This window comes from Anabas testudineus, chromosome 24 (genome assembly GCF_900324465.2).
Source record: "Anabas testudineus chromosome 24, fAnaTes1.2, whole genome shotgun sequence".
Lineage (NCBI taxonomy): Eukaryota > Metazoa > Chordata > Actinopteri > Anabantiformes > Anabantidae > Anabas > Anabas testudineus.
In genome coordinates this window covers 19366425-19387700 of record NC_046632.1, presented here as the reverse complement: position 1 = coordinate 19387700, position 21276 = coordinate 19366425, and the positions used below count along the sequence as shown (strand labels likewise).

Sequence of the window (21276 nt, the reverse complement as noted above, 5' to 3'; positions counted from 1 at the left end):
AAACACACCAGTTACCTGCACATGGCATCGTGGCTTCTGAGCCTCAGGTGGTTGACACCTGTTCAAAACCTGAATGACGTGCTCTGACGTTCTAACCACATGAGAACAGGTAGAAAGATGAATCTGTTTCCTCCACGATCACAATAAAACGGTCCTGAGTCACTGAAGGAGAAGCTGCAACATCACCATCACAGACATGGACTGACCAATGAGAACGCAGCACTTCCAGCAGAGCAATGCATGCTGGGAACTATGGGCTGTTACGTTAACTATATGTGATGAAACGTCAGCTTAGAGCAGACGTTAAGGTGAGAAGTACTGATGTAGTAATACTGCAATACAAGTACTTTGTTGTAAACTATAAAAATAAAAGTGGTTATTGGCATCAGTCGTCTCCTTGTCTCCACCTTTTCCACATCCTGGGGTCAGAATATTAACACCTGGGAGCACTCAGGTCAGGAACAGTCCTGGTCAGACCCACACCAGGTCCTGCTGAGTCCGTCTGTTTCAGTCTGAAGCTGGTCTGCTCACTGATCCGTCGGCTCAGAGCTCGTTGAACTGATTAGGGGGAGATAATGTGTTTCTGTGGCCTGATCTGATGTGCAGGAAACAGGATGTTGAAGACGGAGGACACAGAATCATGACGTGAAATCCTAGTTTCTATTTGCTCCTTGTACAAACTCCCATGTTTGAGACACTATTCATTGGTCTGTTGCTCGACATAAATCTTCAATGTCTTTTAAACTAACAGTTGTTTAAGTGTATCGCTATTAGCAGTGACGTGAACTACACTGATCCACGTCACCTGCAGCTACCTGGACCTACTACAGTCCTGAACCTGAACCTGATTCGGATTCTGTTCATCCTGTCAGATCTACCTGCGACAACACTGGAGTGTGTGTGTGTGTGTCCTCAGCTGCTGTTTAACACTTGTGCAGCGTTTTCAGTCCTAATGCATCTCAACAGCTTCACTGTGAATACATTCGTTCACATTTCGTCTGCAGAGGGACGGAGCTGAACTGTGAGTCTGTCCCACAGTGCTGAAGCTGGGGGTGGGGGCTGTTTATTAATGTGTGTGGGGGCTGATACAGTTTTTAGCTGCAGTATCAGTACTATCTCTTTAACGTCTGCTATGACAAACATGTACTGAACGGTGAAAACCTATAAAACCTCCTTCTACAGTTTGAGATGAGAACTGTGTCTCTGGGAGAAACACCACACAGACCCGTGGGGGTCACTCCTGAAGAGCACTGGTCGGTCTGGGAAGGTTTCAGAGCTGGTACCAAACCTGTGGGACTCAGGTCCACAGTGAGAAACAGTGAACCTCCACAGAAGTTAATCCAAGGGCAACCGCTGATCCAAGGACCTGCACCACTTATCAAGAGTTGACCGTCTGATAGAAACTGTTACGTACGTTCGATTTAAGTTGAAGATCTGAAACCGTTTAGTCTGAGATACACAAACAGAGCAGGGATCTGGAGGGGCACAACATCTCTTCACAGTACTGCAGATACACACTTTCATCTTTCATCTGCTGTTGCACTTGTTATAAATCGATAAACCGTCTCTACTGCTGAGATGTTAACAAACCGTTTCCTTCCTCTTTGAGTTGCAACAACAAACGGCAGCAGGAGGCCGTTACCAAACTCTACAGAACGGAACCTGACTTTAAACCACTTTCCTCTACTTGGTTCTTGTTTTTTATATATATAGTAAAAACGGTTTCCTTTTTTACATGAAAGGTTCTTCTCCCGCTGACGTCCTGTAGATCTTGCTCATATTTTCCTGAAACCAGCTGTGTAGCTGTACATTATTTAAAAGACGCAGCTCGTCACTAACAAAGGAAAGTGGAGAAAGAGTTTGTTACTACGACAATATAGTAATTAGTTTTATTATTATTAGTTTTAAAAAGGTAATTATCAGCTCAACGAAAATGGATGAAAAACAGAACTTTAGACTGTTTGTGTTTGTTTGGACCCATTTGGTTATCAGATATTAATTTAATTGGGTTCTGGTCCTGGTCTGGACTCGTCCGGTCTAAACCTCCCACTGTTTCCCTCTGATCAAGTCCCATGTTGAGTGTTTTGGATCATTGTCTCAAATGTTTCATTGTGAATTCATCCTGCTTCAATCATCAGTAAAGATCAGTAAGTCCATGACTCAACCTGCAGGCTGCACAGATGAACTCCAATAAGGTGAATCACTGCAGCAACTTAACAAATAATGAACTGAATATGTCAGATTTTCTGTGAAATACTAATTCATTCTAAGTAACGAACAAATACTAACTAATAAGTAATTATTTTTGTAAAAGAAATGACAACAGTTCCAGGTCATCATGTTCATTACTACTTCCTGAAACATGTCCTGACCTCTGCTGTAACCACAGCTGCAGAGCGGCGACAGCAGAATCTGTACTGATGCATCTTCAGCGCGCTGCAGCTCCACGACGTCTTCAAACAGCAGCTTCTGCTGCCAACAGAACCCAGACAAACGTTAACGAGGTGGATCAACGGGGGTGCATGGATATTTAGTTTGTTTATTATGATAAAAATTATTTCATGCTGTATATTTTTGATATAAGCAAGAAAAGGAGCATATTCAACTTCTGACACCACCTACAGTGAGGGGGTGGGGGGCTGACTAGTTCTAGTTGGTTTAAGAAAATCAGCCTTCAGACAGACAGAGTGAGACCTCTCCATTACATCAACAATCTTTGTGGAGAGTGTCTCCTGGTGTTCAGGTACAGAACTACAAATTAACTTTACTAAATCAGTCAGGATTCATTTTACATTCGATGGTCCGTTCAGTAATAAAGAAAAAGTAAAGAGAAAGTAAATAAAAAGCTCAGGATCACAGGACGAAACTGAAGATATTCATCAAGTAAAAACATGGAAATACATCTTCACAGAAAGCTGCAGACTGAGTCAGAGCAGAACCAGCTCCTGGTCCAAACCTTTAAATAAAGTTAAAACCGCTTCTTCATTTATCACCTGAAGAAATACTGACTCTCTGATCATTTGTTAAACATCAGTCATCATAAAACACGAGTTGTAAATGTGAAATTATTAGAACTTAAAGAACAGAGACTCAAGACCAACTACAGCCAGGTGTGGGGTCAAAGGTCGCCACTGCACCCAACATCCTAGCACCACCACCACATGGAGAAGGCTCCTTGATGTCGCTGCACAGAGGCCTGAATAATTCATGGTTAACATTTAGATCTTCAACATACATGTTATTCAGCAAAGCCACAAAGAGACTCAAGACAACCACGGAGAGATTCAAAGATTCAATCATAGCGATGTACACTACTGGTCTAATGTTTGGACACAGCTTCTCTTCCTGTGGTTTGTCCTCTTTTATGATCTTCACCACACTCAGGAACTGTCTGCTCACCCTCTCTGCGTCCAACAAACACACTGAATGTTTTAAGTGTGAACAGTTTTCAGACTGACCTTCATTTCCTAAAGTTATGATAGACTTGTTGTAGCAGCACTATCAGCACTACTGACTCTGAAGACAACTGATGGTCTAAAGCACAGTACAAGACAGGAATGTCTGTGGAAACTGAAAACTGTTCCAGGTGATGACCTCTCCAAACATAATGTAGAATTTAATAAAATTGAAAACATATCCTGGGTCATTTAGGGTGTTTTTGTTGAGCACGTAAAAACACATTTGTCACATTTTGATGTCTTAATGTACCAAGTTAAAAATAAAGTTACAGGAAAACCACTGATGGAGAAGGTGGGTCCAAACCTTTGACCGGTTCTTCTTGTGATCCCCTGGTTTAGAACCACAGGCTGAAATGAAACATACTGTATTTATAAAACCATTTGCAGACTTCAGTCGAATCTCGACTCCCAGAAACCTGCAGACTTCAAGCTCAGCTCCCACGGATATTTGGAGGCAGGATGGAAGTTTCTGGTCCACAGCAACAGTCCTCACATGGTGAAAGAGGAGCCGTTCTCACTGGATCCGTCCACTGATCTGCGAGTGGACACATAGATCTCAGAGGTGACTCTGGAGAAGCGGCGTGGGCAATGTACCTCTTCCCCAGACACCACAGGTCCTGGACAATCTTCCTGAAGTGGTTTCTGAATTTGACTCCTACAAAGGCGTACAGCACTGGGTTCAGGCAGCAGTGCATGTAGGCGATGGTCTGAGTGACTGTCTTGGCCGTATGCAGGGCGTCCGACTCTTCACAACTATGCTGGTCGAACATGCTGATGGTGTCATAAAGGAGCGTGACGTTGTAGGGCAGGTGGCAGACAATGAACACCACCACCACAGCCAGCACCACCCGCACCGCCTTGTGCCGCTGGAAGTTTTTGGCTCTCAGCAGCGTGATGATGACGGCGGTGTAGCAGAAGATCATAATGAGCAGCGGCAGGAAGAAGCCCACAGCGATCTGGGTGCTGGGAACGGCCAGCTTGGTCAACAAGGCTGTGTTGTTATCAGAGAACCTGAACTCGCAGACGTACTGTGGAGGCAGGGAGACACCGTCCCATCCTCGCTGAGAGGTTCAGCCCGCTGTGGGTCAGATTCTCCTCCGGCACAAACATCATGTTGTGGGATGGCTGGTAACAGTGGTAGAAGTAGAAGGTCGGGACAGACAGCAGAACAGCACAGACCCAGACGATGGCACAGATGATGCGGCTGTAGGACAGCGAACGCAGCCTGAAACTGCGTCGGGCCTGCACGATGGCGATGTAGCGGTCTGTGCTGATGCAGGCGAGCAGCAACATGCCGCTGTACAGGTTCACGCTGTAGGAGCCTCGCAGCAGCTTGCAGGCCACCGAGCCCATCGACCACGACGACATCCTCGTTGTAGACGATAAGAGGCAGCGCTACCACAAACAGCAGGTCTGCGATGGCCACGTTGAGCAGGTAGATGTCCGTCATGGACTTGGTCCTCTTGTAGAAGGCGTAGGTGGCGATCACCAGGCTGTTTCCCATGAAGCCCAGGATGCAGATGATGGAGTGGACGTACGGGCCGACCACCTGCTCCACACTGTGGTTGTTGTTGTGTGTACAAAGTCCAATCAGTTCACCAATGTAATAATCTTCATAACTTTCATTATACTCGGGTTCTGAAAGGCTCGACATCGTGTCCTGCTCCGAGAAATGTCACTGCTGCTTCTGCTGTGAACAAAGGACAGAGAGCCGAACATTAAACCATGTTGTGAAACAGTAAAGACCAGGAACAGTTAATGATTTGACCAATAAAATCTAAAGTCTACAGAAGAACGTTCAGCTGAATAATCTGTGAAGACACTTTTTAAAAACTCGGCACATAAAGAGGGAACTCATGTCTGATCATCTCTGGTTTCTTCTTTGTACTGAAGTCATGCTCAGTTGTGAGTTGCTGTTTAAAGTGGGTTTTAAATTTAGTTAGAAGAAGGAGGAAGAAGTGGTTTAGACGCTTAAGAACAGTCCCAAGTTTGTTCATTACAAGCTGAACCTCCAGAGACCATGTCGCTTCACCAAGTATAGCTTGTTTCTTCATTTTGAGTGTTGTTGAATTCTACCACTCGAATGATCCTGACATCAAACACTGCACCTGTGAAAAGCCATTAAAAGCCTTTTCAGAACCATCAGGAACACACAGAACATGACGGCCGCCAGACCGTTTTTTCACTTTGACTTTCTCCCAGTTTCATTCAGTTTCATGTAAAAAGTCAAGTCGACATTTCAATGATATGAACCAGCACAAATGTCACTGTGTTTGAGTGCAGCTAAGATGGAGGTTCCGAGTTTGTTCTGCTGGTAAAAAGTTTCAAGCTCTCAGATGAAAATGCTCCAGTTGTGGTTGATCGACGTGGTGAATGTGTGAATGCGTTTTTATTCTGAAGTCTGTGTCATGTGTGAAGACTGAGAGGAAGTTTGCAGAAAAAGAGGTCAGTTCAACCCGAAACACCGAGTGACCCAGTTCAGATGTAATGTGTGGTTTCTTCTACTTGCATAAATTTAAACTTCGAGTAGTTCGTAGATCACTCAGAGCTCGATGGTTCTTCATTGTGTCACCGCTTACTGTTTGTTAAGGGGGGGTGGTCGGAGACTCGGAGGCAACATGAGAAATTAGAAGAGTGTTCTAACACCCCCCCCCCCCCCGTGAGATCGACTTTATACTTGTGTGATCATTTTCTGATAACTACCTCTCTTTCTGACACTGTCAGCATCTTTAAACAAAGTTAGTGTGTGGAACGCAGCTCTTTGTAATGTTGTGTAGAGAAGAAACAAACAGGATTTATTAAAGACTGACAGTTCCTCAAACACCTGATGTTCCTGCTGCTAACTTCTGCTTACTGAACAGAGCCATGCAGATCCGTTTGTCCTTCACACTTCCTGAATTCAAAGGTCACCTGAAGTAAATCAAACAGGTGGAAAACGAACGTCCGGCAGAGACATAACCGTTTTAATATCCATGCTGTTGTTAATCCGCGGTCCATGTTAAACATTAAGCGTCTAACCAGCGACTGTTTCTTTAAAAAGTTACAGGACAGTTGGAGGAGTTCATCTGCACGTCTCAGGATGGGGGGTCCCTCATACTACATAAGGTACACCCCCCAAAGCTCTATTTGCATCAGCATCAGTCCTCTGTGTAGTAATACCAGTCTCTGTGTAGAACACCAAGTCTCTGTGTAGTAACACCAAGTCTCTGTGTAGTAACACCAAGTCCTCTGTGTAGTAACACCAAGTCCTCTGTAGTAACACCAATCTCGTGTAGTAACACCAAGTCTTTGTGTAGTAACACCAAGTCTCTGTGTAGTAACACCAAGTCTCTGTGTAGTAACACCAAGTCTCTTGTAGTAACACCAATCTCTGTGTAGTAACACCAAGTCTCTGTGTAGTAACACCAAGTCTCTTTGTAGTAACACCAAGTCTCTGTGTAGTAACACCAAGTCTCTTTGTAGTAACACCAAGTCTCTTTGTAGTAACACCAAGTCTCTGTGTAGTAACACCAAGTCTCTTTGTAGTAATACCAAGTCTCTTTGTAGTAACACCAAGTCTCTGTGTAGTAATACCAAGTCTCTGTGTAGTAATACCAAGTCTCTGTGTAGTAATACCAAGTCTCTGTGTAGTAACACCAAGTCTCTGTGTAGTAATACCAAGTCCCTGTGTAGCTACTTTTGATTGTTTTGTGTCAGTTTGTAAAAATAAACTAGGACATTTTATTTCTCTGGGAACTCTGTGAATCATTTTTTGTCTTTCTTATTCGTATATTTAAAAAATTGAATCAGCCGTCAGCTCAAAGGACCATTGTCCATATTTTTATCTTTACCTCCTGTGTCACAGGTGTTGGCTTCCCCGACAGGTGACACATGGTTTGTGTATTTAAGGACTTCCTATAAATCTCAGGTCTTCCTTCAATCATCAGCTGAGACTGGACCAAAGGTCTAAACCGGATGAGTGTGTGTTGGTTACACTGAACAAAGAGTTGTGTCTGGATGCAAAGTGACAACTTGAGCCTCGTTTTTCAACCTACATTTGTTTGCATGTAGTCGAGTAGCTGTATCAATAATTGTCACCTCCAGTATACAGGGTGTCCAAAGATATTTTACTGTTACACTAAAGAAAACCTGGAAACCTGACGAGTTCTGTATCCTGTTTTTATTTATTTTATTGGTTTCTGGATTTATTTTATTCTAAAAATGGAAACACATTTGACTGAGTTATAATTGTGCAGCATAGTGAGATTGTGTGCCGATAATAATGAAATACGACGCATATTTACATCTTTAGGACAAAGTCTGCTCATTTGATGCTCACAACCTTTATATTCTTTAATTACCATGCATTTAATCAACTCGGACACATACATTTAAACGCTCATGTAAGTGAACGTGTTTGGATTTCATACAAAATAGCCGATCGTTTTGTCGCGCTGGTTCCTTCTGTCAAAATTAAGAGGATGACGATGTGCTGCCTGCTGCTGCGTGAAGCAACAGATATGCTGAATTGAAACAGCAGAAGCAAAAAAGTAAGAGAGGACACATAACGTCTCCCTGATTTCTACAACAACTGTAGTAGATATTAGCTTTTCTTCATACCATCACTATTGGATCTGACCAAACCAGATTTTCACAGAAGATTCATATTTGACACGATAGTGTTTTTGTGCAGCTGTTAGTTCACTTGTAATATACTTGTATCCTACTTTTAAACTGATCCAAGTGTTTTTACATGTAGGATTTAAGGTCCGTTTGAATTTTAATATAACATGAACACTGCTCACGTTCTGAGCTGTTGACTGTGACAAAACCCACAGAACTTCAACAAGTATTACTGAGTACCCAACAACTTATGGAGATGAAAGTCCAGTTCACTGCTTACCGTTCTTACTAATGGGTATAAATTGGTAAAACAACAATTAATGAGCCACCAAGCTCTCTTCATCTTAAAACTTCCACAGTTTGGCTTATAGTTGTTTGTGTACTTGCTAAAAGTAAACTAGCTTATTTTTAGTCTGAAAGAATAACAGTAGTACATTTCAATAGACTTCTTTTTTATAAGAGGAACTGGAAAATCCGATGATGTTCAACCAGCAACACAAAGATGAACAAACATACAACAGGTTGGTCACATTGATATCAATCTGTGGTTTTGTGCCATCTTCTGTGTTTCTTATCTTGGTTTAGTGTTTATGTCGTGTGACGTCATGCTCTTTGTTCTTTCTGTGCAGTCGCTCTTATGTGATTTTTAATCTTCACATGCTGCAGATAAATTAACACCAACTGGCTCAGTGTAGGATGACTGTGATGTTATCTGAAAAATCTGACAACGACGACTACTACTACTACTACTACTACTACTGCTCACTGTGCATTAGAGTTTCATCATTCATTGAAATTAACTCAGTTTAGAGAAACGTAAACTAAAATTAGGACGTAACACTTTGTTCTGCTACAAAAACTAAATAACTAGTGTGCAGTTAAACCTGCAGGGCATCAGAAACCCAGATATTCTACCTGATATTTAGCTGTAAGATTAAACGTATTTTATGAGAAAGTACAAGAAAAGGAGCAGAAAAAAAACAGCCACGGAGAAGAGAGAAAAATAAGAAGTGGTCTGAGGTTTTCCTTATAAAAATGAAAGAAAAAACGAAACGATAAAAGAAATAAAAAGAAGAACTCACGTTTCTCCCTCGTTGATCGCACAGGTGATGGTGGTGGAGAAGCAGCACATCGATCAGATAGAAAAAGGAAACGCTGGTGTGAAACCTCTAGTTCTGAGCCTTCCTCTTCCACCGCCTCTCTCTCTCTCTCTCTCTCGGTGTGTCAGAGTCATTTCTTCGGTTTCACGTCGTCCCATCTTCTCCCTGAAACGATCAGTAATGAAATAAAGTAATGTAGTGGAACCAGAAAAGGCTGAAACGTCACTGGGGATGTCAGACAACTGGAACACAACCATAAATCATTTGAGGATTATGAGAAGTTCATCTGTGCCCCCCAGACTGGGGTGGGAACTTTTGTATGTAAATGTTTTACATACATGTCTTTGTGGTTGTTTTGTCTCTTTGTAGAACTGCCCCCGTTAATGGTAGCCGAGATTTCTCTGATCAGTTCCTGTTCACAGTAGAGTGAACTAAAAATACTAATAACTACTTTAATTCAGAGAAATTGGATGGTTTCAAATATAAAATACAGCAATTGAGCATTCACTCTTTAAAAGTACCAGGATTACAGGTGGATCCTAACATACGTAGACTTTTAAAACAGGATGATAGCTCAGGACGTCTAGTGTGGCTGCTGTGAAACAGTTAAACTTAAACTGTAGCATGAGTGTTGTTGGTGGTGTTTTCTGGGTCTGTGATAGATACCTCTCATCGTAGACACAGTTCAGTTTACAGGTGGATACGTGCTTCACAGCTCCATCAGTGATGACAGGCCTTCAAAGCAGGTCCAGATCATGATGGTGCCACCACCATGTTCAACAACTCTTCAGTAATCTGCTTTGTTGGAGCCATGACTCAGTTCTACAAACCTCTGCCCGGATCAGACTTTAATGAGGAAGATCTTATTAAATGATAGTGTGTTTCCATTAGTAGCAGCAGTAATGCGGTCAATGTACAGGTCTATTTTGGTGAAGAACACCTCCCGTGAACCTGCCCCGGATGAGCAGAATAAGATGGATGGATGTGTTTCCATTAGGTTTAGTTAGTTTAGTTTTGGGATCTGAACCAAAAGTTGATCATTTAGGTTCTATTTATACCGACATAAAGAAAACTGCTTAGTTTTAATAGGTTTGATCACCAGTCCAGTGACGGATCTCTGGTTGATGTAGCTTCATTTAGATCACTTCAATTAATACTGCACGAACAACATCTAAATACAAATCCATTTATTTTCTTAATGAAACTGTACAGACTTAAATATAGGTGATACAGAGGTGCATGATGGGAATTCAGGCCACGTCCTCCATGTAATCAGCTCCATCACTGTGACTGAGCTGAGAGACGCTCAGGTCCTGAGTGGTTTCATCAAACTGCAGAACAAACACCAACATGGAAATTAACTAAGATTATTTATAAGCGAGAGATGGGACGGATGCTGGAGCTCTGATCACCTTGTCGCTGTTGTCAGGTCCCTCGATAGAAACCTCCTCGATCTCTTCACCGATGCTCAGCTCGCTCTTGGAGAGATCCGATCGATGACTGAAATAAATTTAAAAAGCTGCTGATTTCACTTTGTTTCCACAAACACGCTGCTCACATGTCAAAATTTGTGACCATTAACAGGTTTACATTCACATTATATCACCAAATCTCAACAGGAATAATCTAAGGCTCTTTGTGTGGTGAGGTTCAGACCTCACTACTGTCAGTTTCTGCTGCAGTTTGTTGGGTTTGGTGGAAATAAGAAAAGGCTCAGTCTAACAGGAATATACCACTCATCCACCTACAGCAGCATCTACAACTACTTTGATAATCGTTTCATTATGTATAATATTCATTGTTTTAATCCAAAATTTTAAAGCCTCAAACAAGAATGTTTGTCCTCAGTGGGGACTGAACTAAATGTCATTTACATAATTTCCCACTAATCTGTCGATGGGCTCTATTCACTTCCTTTATATTAAGTTCTTCTTCTTTCGTTATCTTTGTACTACTACTGTAATAATAACATGTCCAACATACATGTCAGCAAACTACAATTGTAGACGCATTGAAATAAAATATAATTTGAGGTCAAATTGTTTTTTCCTGTTTTATCCTCTGTGTATTTGAATTTATTTCCCTATGGCTGTTTGGTATCACCGATATAATTTTGAATTAAAATGATAATACTGACATACTTCAACATACATAATTGAGGAGTTCCAATGGCAGAGCTCACTTTACAGTCTTACCTGTTAAAGTCGTCGTCATATTCAACATCATCATCTGAGGGAACAAAGTTGTACAAGTTTAATTTGTGGAACTGTTTTTGGCACTTTTTAATCTACAACTTCAAGTGTCAGCAAACACACCTGAACTAATCATTCAATGAAACAGTTTATAATACAACCTGCTTTAAAAGTGAAAAAGCCCGGACTGAGACTAAATAAAAGATGGTTAACAGCTGGGAATGATGGAAACTTGTCATATTTAATGACCCAACACTTCATGGCTTTAGAGAAACAGACTCTCATGTGGACGTGTAATATTCTGTGATTGTTTGACTCCTACCCAGATGCAGAGATCCAGTTTTATCATTCAGGCCCTTCGAGTCCCTGAATCCTTTCTCTCTGGAGTTTGATGCTCCTGCAAGAAAAATCTGCTTTGTTCTAACTTTGTTTGAAACTAAGCAAAAGAATTTTACACCAGAAAACAACTCAAAATAACAAATTTCTCCATCTGATTTGCAGCAGATGAATAAATGAATCTCCAGGTGAAACCATCAGATTATTATTATTATTAATAATAATAATAATAATAATAATTCTCCATCTGATTTGCAGCAGATGAATAAATGAATCTCCAGGTGAAACCATCAGATTAATAATAATAATAATAATAATAATAATAATAATAATAATAATAATACTGTGATATTTAGACAGCATCAACATGATCTACATCAACCTGATGTTATAAAGTTTCATTTTCTTTTACAAAGACATTTTAAAGTGACTCCAAACTCCTGAGCATAGAGTAAAAACGCTGCAGAGATTTAGTGTCATGAACAATCATCAGTGCTGGTTGAACTCTAACCGGTCCTGCTGTGGCTCTGCTCTGACGTGCTGCTTCCTCCAACTCCTACTCCTGGTTTTATAGCATCAGACAGGGAACCTGCAGGACTCTCTCGGGCCCCGGACGCCTCCACCTTCCTGGGAAACAAACAGCGCAGTTGAACACAGAGAATTCAGAGAAGCAGCTGGTCTCCAATAAAGACGTGTCACTTAAATTACACGTTAATTACTTCAGTGGAACGACTGACACTGAAAGTCAAATATCACGAGAGGAAACATTTCAGTTTGGTGAAACTTTTTAAATGTGTGAAGAAGGAGAGTTCTGTCTTCAGCTATTTTTTGAATACTGGAAGTGAAGCTGCTGAACTATGGATTACTGGTTTGTTTGACCACTGAACTGAACTGAGCAGCTTTGTGTGGGGTCTTCTGCTGTGTTGTGCACGGATCAACCAGACATGTTTCAGAGTTTCTGTTGGAGTTCATCAGTCACTAACTGAAACACAGTAAACTCAAGTTCACTGCTTCAGTACACAATATAAAGAACAGAGCATGAATTTAAAAGCATCACAAAAAACACAATATGTCAGAATTCCCATTGAGTTTGGTGAATCTGAAAACGTTTTTATTGACACACGTCTCTGATCTATTGCGTGTCTGATTGATCTCTAGAAATTCATTATATTTCCCAGTAACACAGACAATAATGACTTCATCAACCTGCTTCCACGCAGAGACAGAGAGAGACACCTGTAGCTCACCTGAGCTCAGAGCCCTGACTGTGTTCAGAGAGAGGATCGTCTTGCTTGCCCTCTAAGTCACCAGCCAGGACAGACAGACTGAGACCAGCAGGAGAAAAAACAGAAAACATTAAGGAAAGAGAAAGTCAATGTCACACTCACGTTGTACTTCTATACTTCTGTGGACCCTCAGTGAACCACTGAATCAGTCTTCACTTTGAGAAAAATGTTCCCAACCTTCCAAAACTTGTCTTCAATTGATAAAATGTCCTCATTTGATGAAACGTCACTTTCTAAAAATGTTTATTACTATTACTCTTCTCTCTAAAGTCCTCCTGATTATCCAGTCTCAGAAAGTTTATTTAAAACCTTTTCTCACGAAGTACAGTAGCACACATTCAACTTAACAACCATGTACACTCATGCAGAAAGTTATTTCTGTTTGTAACTATGAGGACAGTTTAGTTTTTAGTGTCTGAGTCGTGTGAGAACCCGGAGCTGCTCCGCTGCTCGCTGACTCTTCAGTTTCGTCTGAACGACCCAGTTTCTCCACACAGATCATTAAAGTTTCATGGAGCCTTAGGCGGAGTGTAATCTCTCTCAGTTAGTGTCGTTCTACTGGGACCAAGGCTGATACGGACACTTGTTTTACCCTGAGTCTCTTAGACCTGTGTCTGATCGCACAACGTCAAACTGAGTCTCTGAATCCATCACACAGTCGGGCAGCAGAGCAGCTTCCGGTAACAATATAGCAATTAACGGGGAATAAAACAGTGGAATGTGACTTTAACTGCTGTCACCTCTGTGCTGCGTCTAGTGTGTATTAATCCTAATACTCAGTGTCCTGGTTTCCTCCTCTCTAACATCTCTGATGCTACAACACTGATCACAGTTTTCTTCTTCTAAATCACTTGAATCAACCAGCTCTCTGTTATTAACTGATCCAATTTGGTTCTGTGCTGAGATCGGAGTCGACTGACTGGACAAACAGTGCAGACTCACTCATTCAGGCTTTTGCCTCGCCTCATGGGGGAGATGACCAGCCCACAGAGACTCTCCTCCCGCAATGGGACAACACTGCAAGGGGAGGAGGGGTGACACACAGGTAGAGGAAGGCAGGGAGGATGAGGTCAGGACACAGGAGGGACAGGTAAAGAAAGAAGGGCAGAAAGGACAAAGGCAGGACACAAACAGACAAACAGACAAAAAACAGCCAGTACAGCAGAGACGCAATCACAACGAAGTAGGGAAGTAAAGAGACATGTTCGAGAGCTCTGGGAAGTGGGTGAGGATTAGATGTGGACAGGTGAGACAGTCTCAGGTGGACACAGATCCAGTCAAGTCTTAGAATACACAGATATAATCCATCAGTCAGGGACAATTACAAGTTTTGCTCACAATATTTAAGTGAATGATAATTCTGGAATTCAGACTTTGCTCTGCTGATGCTCTTCACCTCCACAGTAAAAGCAATGTCAGAGTTGCTAACAACAACATTCACAGTTACTCTTCATTTTATATTTTCTGTAGTGTTTTGTATTGAAGCTTATGATGAAGATACAATAGATCTAACATTTTTATTTTGTAAATTAGTTTTCTACAATTTAAATTTGAGAAAAACATCTCTAGATTCAGATCAGTAGTAGTCAGCAGAACCTTTAAATTTAAATTAGTTTACTAGGAGAGAAAAAGTTGGATCAGTGCATCCTTAACTGGACAAGAGAACAAGAACAGACGATCAAAGAAGAGAAAAGGAGGAAAATGGAAAGGAAATTAAACTCTACAGAGGAACATTACAGCAGGAGAGAAAACTAAGTTTGAAGTGAGACCTACTATCCACTTTAAAGAGACTTAAGGTCAAAGAGCAATAAAAACGAATATTCTTTCTTCCTTCCTCATTAATCACCATTTGAACCCGTCCCAAGATGGATTGTAAAACTAATTCCTATAAATCTGAACAGATCTTTGGTCAGGATTAAATATATTGTTTCTCTGCCAGATTATGTTACCAGCAAAGTTTTATAAATACTTAATAACTTTAGATATTCTAAGGTGTTCCGACCTGGAATCTCTCTGACCATTTGTCTTCTCTGCCGAGTCTTTTTCTCCAAACGGAGAACTACGACTTCAGAGGCAGAGGCAGAAAACAGAGGACAGACAAACTCAGACCCAACAGGAACAATATCTGGGACTGAAGTTAGTGTCTGAGGGTTTTTATTAACAGTGGGAGGCACCTTGATGCAACTATCACAATAACATATCATCACTAGAATATAACTTTCCTACTGTAAGCTGGAGCCCCTACCCAAAATGTAACTAGACTGGGGAAACCACATCAGCACCAGAATAACTGTGATTGGCTGCTTGTGTTTTCTGGTACTGGTGCAGAGAATTTATAAACTGCACTAAAGGAACTCCAGTTTGTGAATCTGTTTCTCACAAATGTTGTCTTGAGCAAAGCCTTCATTAAATTACCCAATGAACTACCAAACGTGTAACGATTCTCCAAATCCACAGTCCAGAGCTCAGTTCTCAGCCCGGTTCATAGATCAGTGTTTTTTGTTTGCAGCATTTTATTCAATTAATCAAAGTAAATGCTACAAGCATGTGAACCTGAACCAGGTGAAAGAGGAGAGTCGAGATCTGAGTGATGTGCTCACCAGCCATAGGTCTTCTGTGGTTTGGGCAGTGGGTCATCAAAAAACGAGTCTCCGTCATCGACGTCGTCCTCCACCTCCAGGTTCAGGTCCAAACACTCCCTCTGCAGACCAAAAGACAAGGTCCTGTTGTCGGACGTCTGCTGCTGGAAGTCTCCTTTACTCAGAGACATCACACCCTCAGAGTCCTGATGGACAACATGAAAACAGCAACAGAGCAGCTTCAGATCTATGTCAAACTGAAAATCGCATCCAGAGTTTATGGAAAAGGTTAAAGGATTAAGAATTAAAGGAGAACAAGTGAAGGTATCTGCAGCTGTTTAAAGTGATGTTCACACAACAGTTTAAGTCACGGATTTAAAGACACCACCTTCTGACTGACATGATTTACTTCAGCAGTTTTAGGATCAGGCTTTGGTTTCAGAGATGTTGGACTGAAACTAGCTGCTAAACTACATACATATATTATGAACAGGTACGTTATACTCATATACGGACAGTTGATTTTCACAGCAGTAGTGACAGAGTCAGGTCATAATCACCACTCAAAATGTTGATGTGAACGTCATCATTATGTTACCATGGGCAATTACAGAGGACAGGTGAGTTAGTGCATTGACCTACATTCAGGTGGAAAGGAGTGTCGAGCTGCACAGTTACACAATGTTAATTTAATCAAAATATTTTCCTTTCACACTGAAAAACATCATTTATAATTTTAGGGATTTTCTGAAAGCAGCAGAATCATATTTGTACTCCTACTGTGTGATACTGACTGGCAGTGAAGTCAGAGTGAAACTGAAGTGGGTGTTTTCTCAAAGGACACAAAGAGGTTTGAACCAAAAGAGTGGAGCCGCACTTGGCTCTAACGCATTTAATCAGAGCAGCTTAAAGACGTTTAGTGTCTTTCAGATAAATGAGAATATTACAAATTACAGCTCCCACTGAGCACTGTGTGTATTTTATACATCATGTCATCCACCCACACTATCCTGTCATTTTACTAAGTGAGAGCTGAGCACGTACCATTTACTGAAATCAACATCTTCACTCTCTAACTGACCTAATGTAGGTCACAGTTTTGTGGGCAGTCATTTGAGCTCTGCAGAGAGATGCTCAGATGGAAACAAATCTCCAACATTGTTGTTGACTGGGTTTTGGAGACTCAGTGATGATCTGATTCTGTTTCCTGATCATTTATAGACTAAATGAACAATCGAGGAAAAACAACTTGCAGATTAATCAGTAATGAAAATAATAATTACTTGACGTTAGGTAACATCTCTGCATCTCCTGATAGTAAAACAAACTCATGACATACAGACGTTTTCTCAGCGTACAGACAAAATTATTCGATAATTTGCAGAGTAATCGATGATGAAATCAGCTGCAGTCTCATCATGTGTTAATCTCTGACAGCAGACAGTTTGCTGCTGTTAATTAAGTTAATTTTCAGTTATTTTGATTCTGATCCAGTGATTCTGAATTTAGTGGAATCGACTAAACTTTTCTCATGAACTTCAAGCAAATATTTAAAATTTCAAGTTTTTTCAATTAGGAACATCTGGTTTGAATGATCAGAACCCCTTTTATAGCTTACAACCCTGAGTTGTTGAAATAATGACTTGAATGAAAGAATAAACTGTTCAGAGTTCACTGAACTCATTTAATGAAGTTTTAAAGAAACAAAATGTAAATCTCTTCTTTCAAGAGTATGAGAGAAAAATAACCATTAACTCCAACAGTTGCAGCTAACTGTTCCTAATGTCAAACAAAGACCTGATTCTTCATGTACATCAAGACATCTTATGTTTTATCAGGTTCAGTTAAATAAACTCAGCTAGTTTTACATGTTTAAATCTCATAAAAAGGGCACTGGACTTTTAAAGGCAGTAGGTGAACTTTCATCACTAAGCTGAGTAAACTTAAAGTGATTTACTGCATCTGAACATCAGCGTTAGTAAGCGCAGGCGCCGTTCATTATGAGAGACGGTGAGAGAGTGTGAGACTGAAGTATCATAAAAACAGTGGCTGTGCATTGCCTCTTTCCTCTGCTGTTCATGTTGTTACCTTGGCTGCTGCCTGACTCTGTCCTCTGTGATTCTGGCCTTTAAATCTGGGGATCTGCACAGGGACAGGGACAGGGGAGCTATCAGCTACCTGAGCTAACATCAGAGTCCACACACCTGTACATTCACCATCAGCGTCCAGACCCCTGATACACCGACAGTCAGTCATAATGACAGAAGAAGTCTTTTACCTGTTGTTTCAGGTACATGTAAGATCAGAAACAAACACTAAGTTGATTTTGACCTGGTAGCAGCTGCTGGCAGCAGTGTAAAAGTAAACTGGATCGCCACATCAGGGCTTCGTTCATCCTGCTGAATCTTACAGACTTTGACATTGTGACAGATTCTACAATTATTTTCAGACATTTTCCGTCTATGCACTAAATCTTTTTAAGATACTGTTCATGAATTGTGGTTTTAAAAACAGGCTGATTTAAAACTGGACCTGAACAAAACGTACCTTACTAAGGGGAGCAGAGCCAATTTTCTCCTCAGGGAGTCGAGTTTGAAATTCGTTGGCATCTGAGTCCTGAACAACCTGAACAAGAATACAGCGACTTTAGACGTCACAGCAGTTTTTCCCCCCCATTCAGAAACATCAGCGACTGAGGAGTCACAAAAGAGTTTTTCTAATTTACCATTTCTCCCAAAATTAAATTAAAATCTAAAGGTGTTAGAGGCTATAGAAGTGAAAATATCCATAATATCTATTTTCTCTTTGCAATCACATGAAAATGTTTTAAACATTATCTGAAATCAGTAACTGTTAGAACCTCACCACATTTCTGCACTGAGTGAAGAGTCGCTTGTACAGTCCTAGAAAGAGCTGGAAGTCTATAGCTGTGAACAGAGTGTGTGACAGTTTTACAGTCAGTAGACGGACAACAACTCACATTAAATATCAGTCACATGTGCATATTAAAGGTTATTTAGTTCGTTATTTTGCAGGGAACACATTGGGAAACATTGACTGTAATGAACAAGTGGAGTTACTATTAAAATCTTACTGTTAGAGAAGGTTTTGTCGGCAGCTCTGAGCTCATCGGTGATGAACCTCTCCAACACGTTCCTGCAGGTCACAAAGACAAAGTTAAAGCCACAGTGTGAGATTTACAGAGATCTATTAACAGTTTTCGCAATCATGTTTTCATTAGTGTGTATTTACCTGAAACTCAGAATAACTTGAGTTCCTTTAGATTAAACAACAAAAACATTTCCTACCCGTTAAAACTGGGGAAGAGATCTGTGAAGACACTATTTAGATCGTCTTTTAAAACTGAGCCGCTCTGGTCCTAAAGGGGGAGAAAAGACTACAATCAAGGCAAATAATGATGTTTGAGATTGGCCAGATACTGATGATATCACACACAGGTAAGAACAGTCACCTTGTCGTAAAGGTCAAACTTTTTCCGAGCACTTGTGATTTGTTTCTGAGACGGTTCCTGCAACAGAAAAATAAAAAAAACAAAACAAAACACATGGAAATAAATAAAACATATTTCACTCAAAGTCCAGAGTCAGATCTTGTGTGTTGTACGAGTGGTTTTCTCTGCAACAATTCCCACATAACAATAAAGCAATTTAAAGAACAATCTCCTCAGCAGCATAAATACAGCTGAAAAAGTAAGAGAACTATAACTACTACAATTTTTTCCTGAAAGTCTCAAATATCAACAAACACAATATTTCTAAGCTGACACAACACAAACAGCCCTGTTTTTATTGAACACACCCATTAAACATACAGAGCGATGGTGAAAGAAGCGTTTTAATGACTGGCTGAATCATTGGCAGCAAGAACCTCAAGTTCTTTGTGTAGCTGTGGATTCAGGAGGAGGTTTGGATCATTCTTCTCATAGAACTGCTTAAGGTCTTCATGTCATTCAAAAGCGTCTCTGTTGGGTTGGTTACTGACTAGGATTTGCGTCTCTTAAGTCATTCTGTAGTAGATTTAATGTGATGTTTAGGATAATTCGCCTGGAGCGTCACTCAGCCTCTTCTGAGCTTCAGCTTGCAGTCAGACACTCTGATATTATCATGTAGGAGACCTTTTTAAACTTGGGAATTCATTTCCACCTACATGATGGCAAACTGTCCAGGTCTAGGCAGCAAAGTAATATAGTGTGTGTAGTTGTAGCATCAACTCTGATCTGCAAGCAGCAGTAGAAACGAGGACATGCTGAGATCAACAGGAAACCAGCACTCCTCTATCTCTTCCACCTCTACAGACAGTCTGCAGTACAGTGACCCAGATCACAGCACCAAGCAACTCACACTAAAACACACACCTTAACACACACTGGTGTGAATGTGAAATTTGATTCTGAGCAAAGTGATCAGGTGGTATAAGCTGGTAGGATTTATTAGCCCTTGAAGATAAGAGTGTGTGAGAGTTAAACAAGCATGGACTTATCCCATCTACTGGTTCTGAAATCGAGACCAAAACTGTGACACGAACCTTCATGGTGTCATGTTTAAGTTCAGAAAACGCAGACAAAGCGAGCGATGGGCCCTCGTATGACAACAGATGTCAGATTTCCAGGATATTGTATTAAGCTTGCTGGTGTGTGTGGGAGCTACTGTTGATGCCAGCGGCAGAAGGTTAATGGAGGTGGAAGCAAATTCAGATCCGTATTATGGACATTACACTGTTCAGTTCAGCAACTCTGATGGTTTGTTGCTGAGAATTTCTAGTAAATTCTTATTTTTTTTTATATAAAAATTAGAAATATAATATAATATAATATAAACAGTCCTAGCATGTCCTCGCCGCAACTTAAAAAGACAAGTAAGCGACAGCTCACCTTGGGGATGTTTCCACTTCTGTCTCCCTGTTCACACAAACAGTGGAAAGAAACAAAGAAGTGACCAAACACAAATATACACAGAGTGTGACTATATGCAACTTCATTGATCTGCATAAAAAACAGTCACCAAACACCGGACTGGTTCCTGAGGACCTTCCATAAGGTCACAATCTGCTCCATTAACCACCAGACCACCATCTCTTTCAGCAGATGTCTCACCTCGGCGCAGTCAGTCGGTTTATCTTTGTGTCGTCCTCTCTTGACAAGCTCCAGCACTAGAGGAGAGTTCTTGTTCACCTCTGACTCAGACAGACTCAGTTCTCTGCAGACCAAGTCCCGACTGTCCAGACCGTTGAGCTGCAAACACACAAACACAAAACACAGAAAGTTGAAGGAAGAACAAACATGTGGAGAATCTGATGTTTCTCTTGTTGCTGGGTGTCAGGCAGCTTTAATCATTTTTAAACCAGGTTCTGGAGTCATACCCACAAGAAATGTCATTCTTACACATAACAATTTGTTCTGTTTGGTTTGCATTAAAATAAATAAGTATAAAAATATTAGTCAGACTAAAGTTAAGACCTTAAATCTGACAGGTGAAATTTATGTTTAATGGAACTGGATTTTTATTTCACCTGTTCCCAGAGGAAGACGACAGGTTGTCTCCTCTGTAATCTGAACTTCTGTTTCTCCTCTTCATGACCTCGAGTGTAACTTTGATATTTCTCAGCAGATACAATCAGACCACATAAACTGATACTGATAGAAGATTACCCACCAACGTCTGAGATTAACACATTAGCACAACGCATAATGTTTCCACTTTTTA

The 21276-nt window shown here is 40.9% G+C and overlaps 2 protein-coding genes across 2 annotated transcripts in view; both read right to left on the bottom strand.

Moving 5' to 3' along the window:
- Positions 1 to 3895: 3895 nt before the first annotated feature.
- On the bottom strand, positions 3896 to 5167 carry LOC113149241 (C-C chemokine receptor type 6-like). The gene is given in 4 exon segments (XM_026341204.1): positions 3896 to 4045; positions 4048 to 4511; positions 4513 to 4826; positions 4828 to 5167. Coding segments are annotated over 4 exon segments (1161 nt in total). The 5' UTR covers positions 5113 to 5167; the 3' UTR covers positions 3896 to 3947.
- A 5165-nt stretch (positions 5168 to 10332) lies between these two features.
- LOC113149664 overlaps positions 10333 to 21276 on the bottom strand; it is a 12517-nt gene continuing 1573 nt past the window's right edge. Inside the window, exons 2-16 of the mRNA XM_026341886.1 lie at positions 20667 to 20804; positions 20445 to 20471; positions 19026 to 19082; positions 18862 to 18932; positions 18648 to 18709; positions 18419 to 18480; positions 18101 to 18178; positions 17642 to 17695; positions 15575 to 15759; positions 12936 to 13013; positions 12200 to 12315; positions 11675 to 11749; positions 11356 to 11389; positions 10573 to 10660; positions 10333 to 10491 (exon numbers count right to left, since the gene is read on the bottom strand). Coding sequence (XP_026197671.1) covers positions 10411 to 10491; positions 10573 to 10660; positions 11356 to 11389; positions 11675 to 11749; positions 12200 to 12315; positions 12936 to 13013; positions 15575 to 15759; positions 17642 to 17695; positions 18101 to 18178; positions 18419 to 18480; positions 18648 to 18709; positions 18862 to 18932; positions 19026 to 19082; positions 20445 to 20471; positions 20667 to 20804 — 1206 coding nt within the window. The 3' untranslated portion in view covers positions 10333 to 10410. The remainder of the gene's footprint in view (positions 10492 to 10572; positions 10661 to 11355; positions 11390 to 11674; positions 11750 to 12199; positions 12316 to 12935; positions 13014 to 15574; positions 15760 to 17641; positions 17696 to 18100; positions 18179 to 18418; positions 18481 to 18647; positions 18710 to 18861; positions 18933 to 19025; positions 19083 to 20444; positions 20472 to 20666; positions 20805 to 21276) is intronic.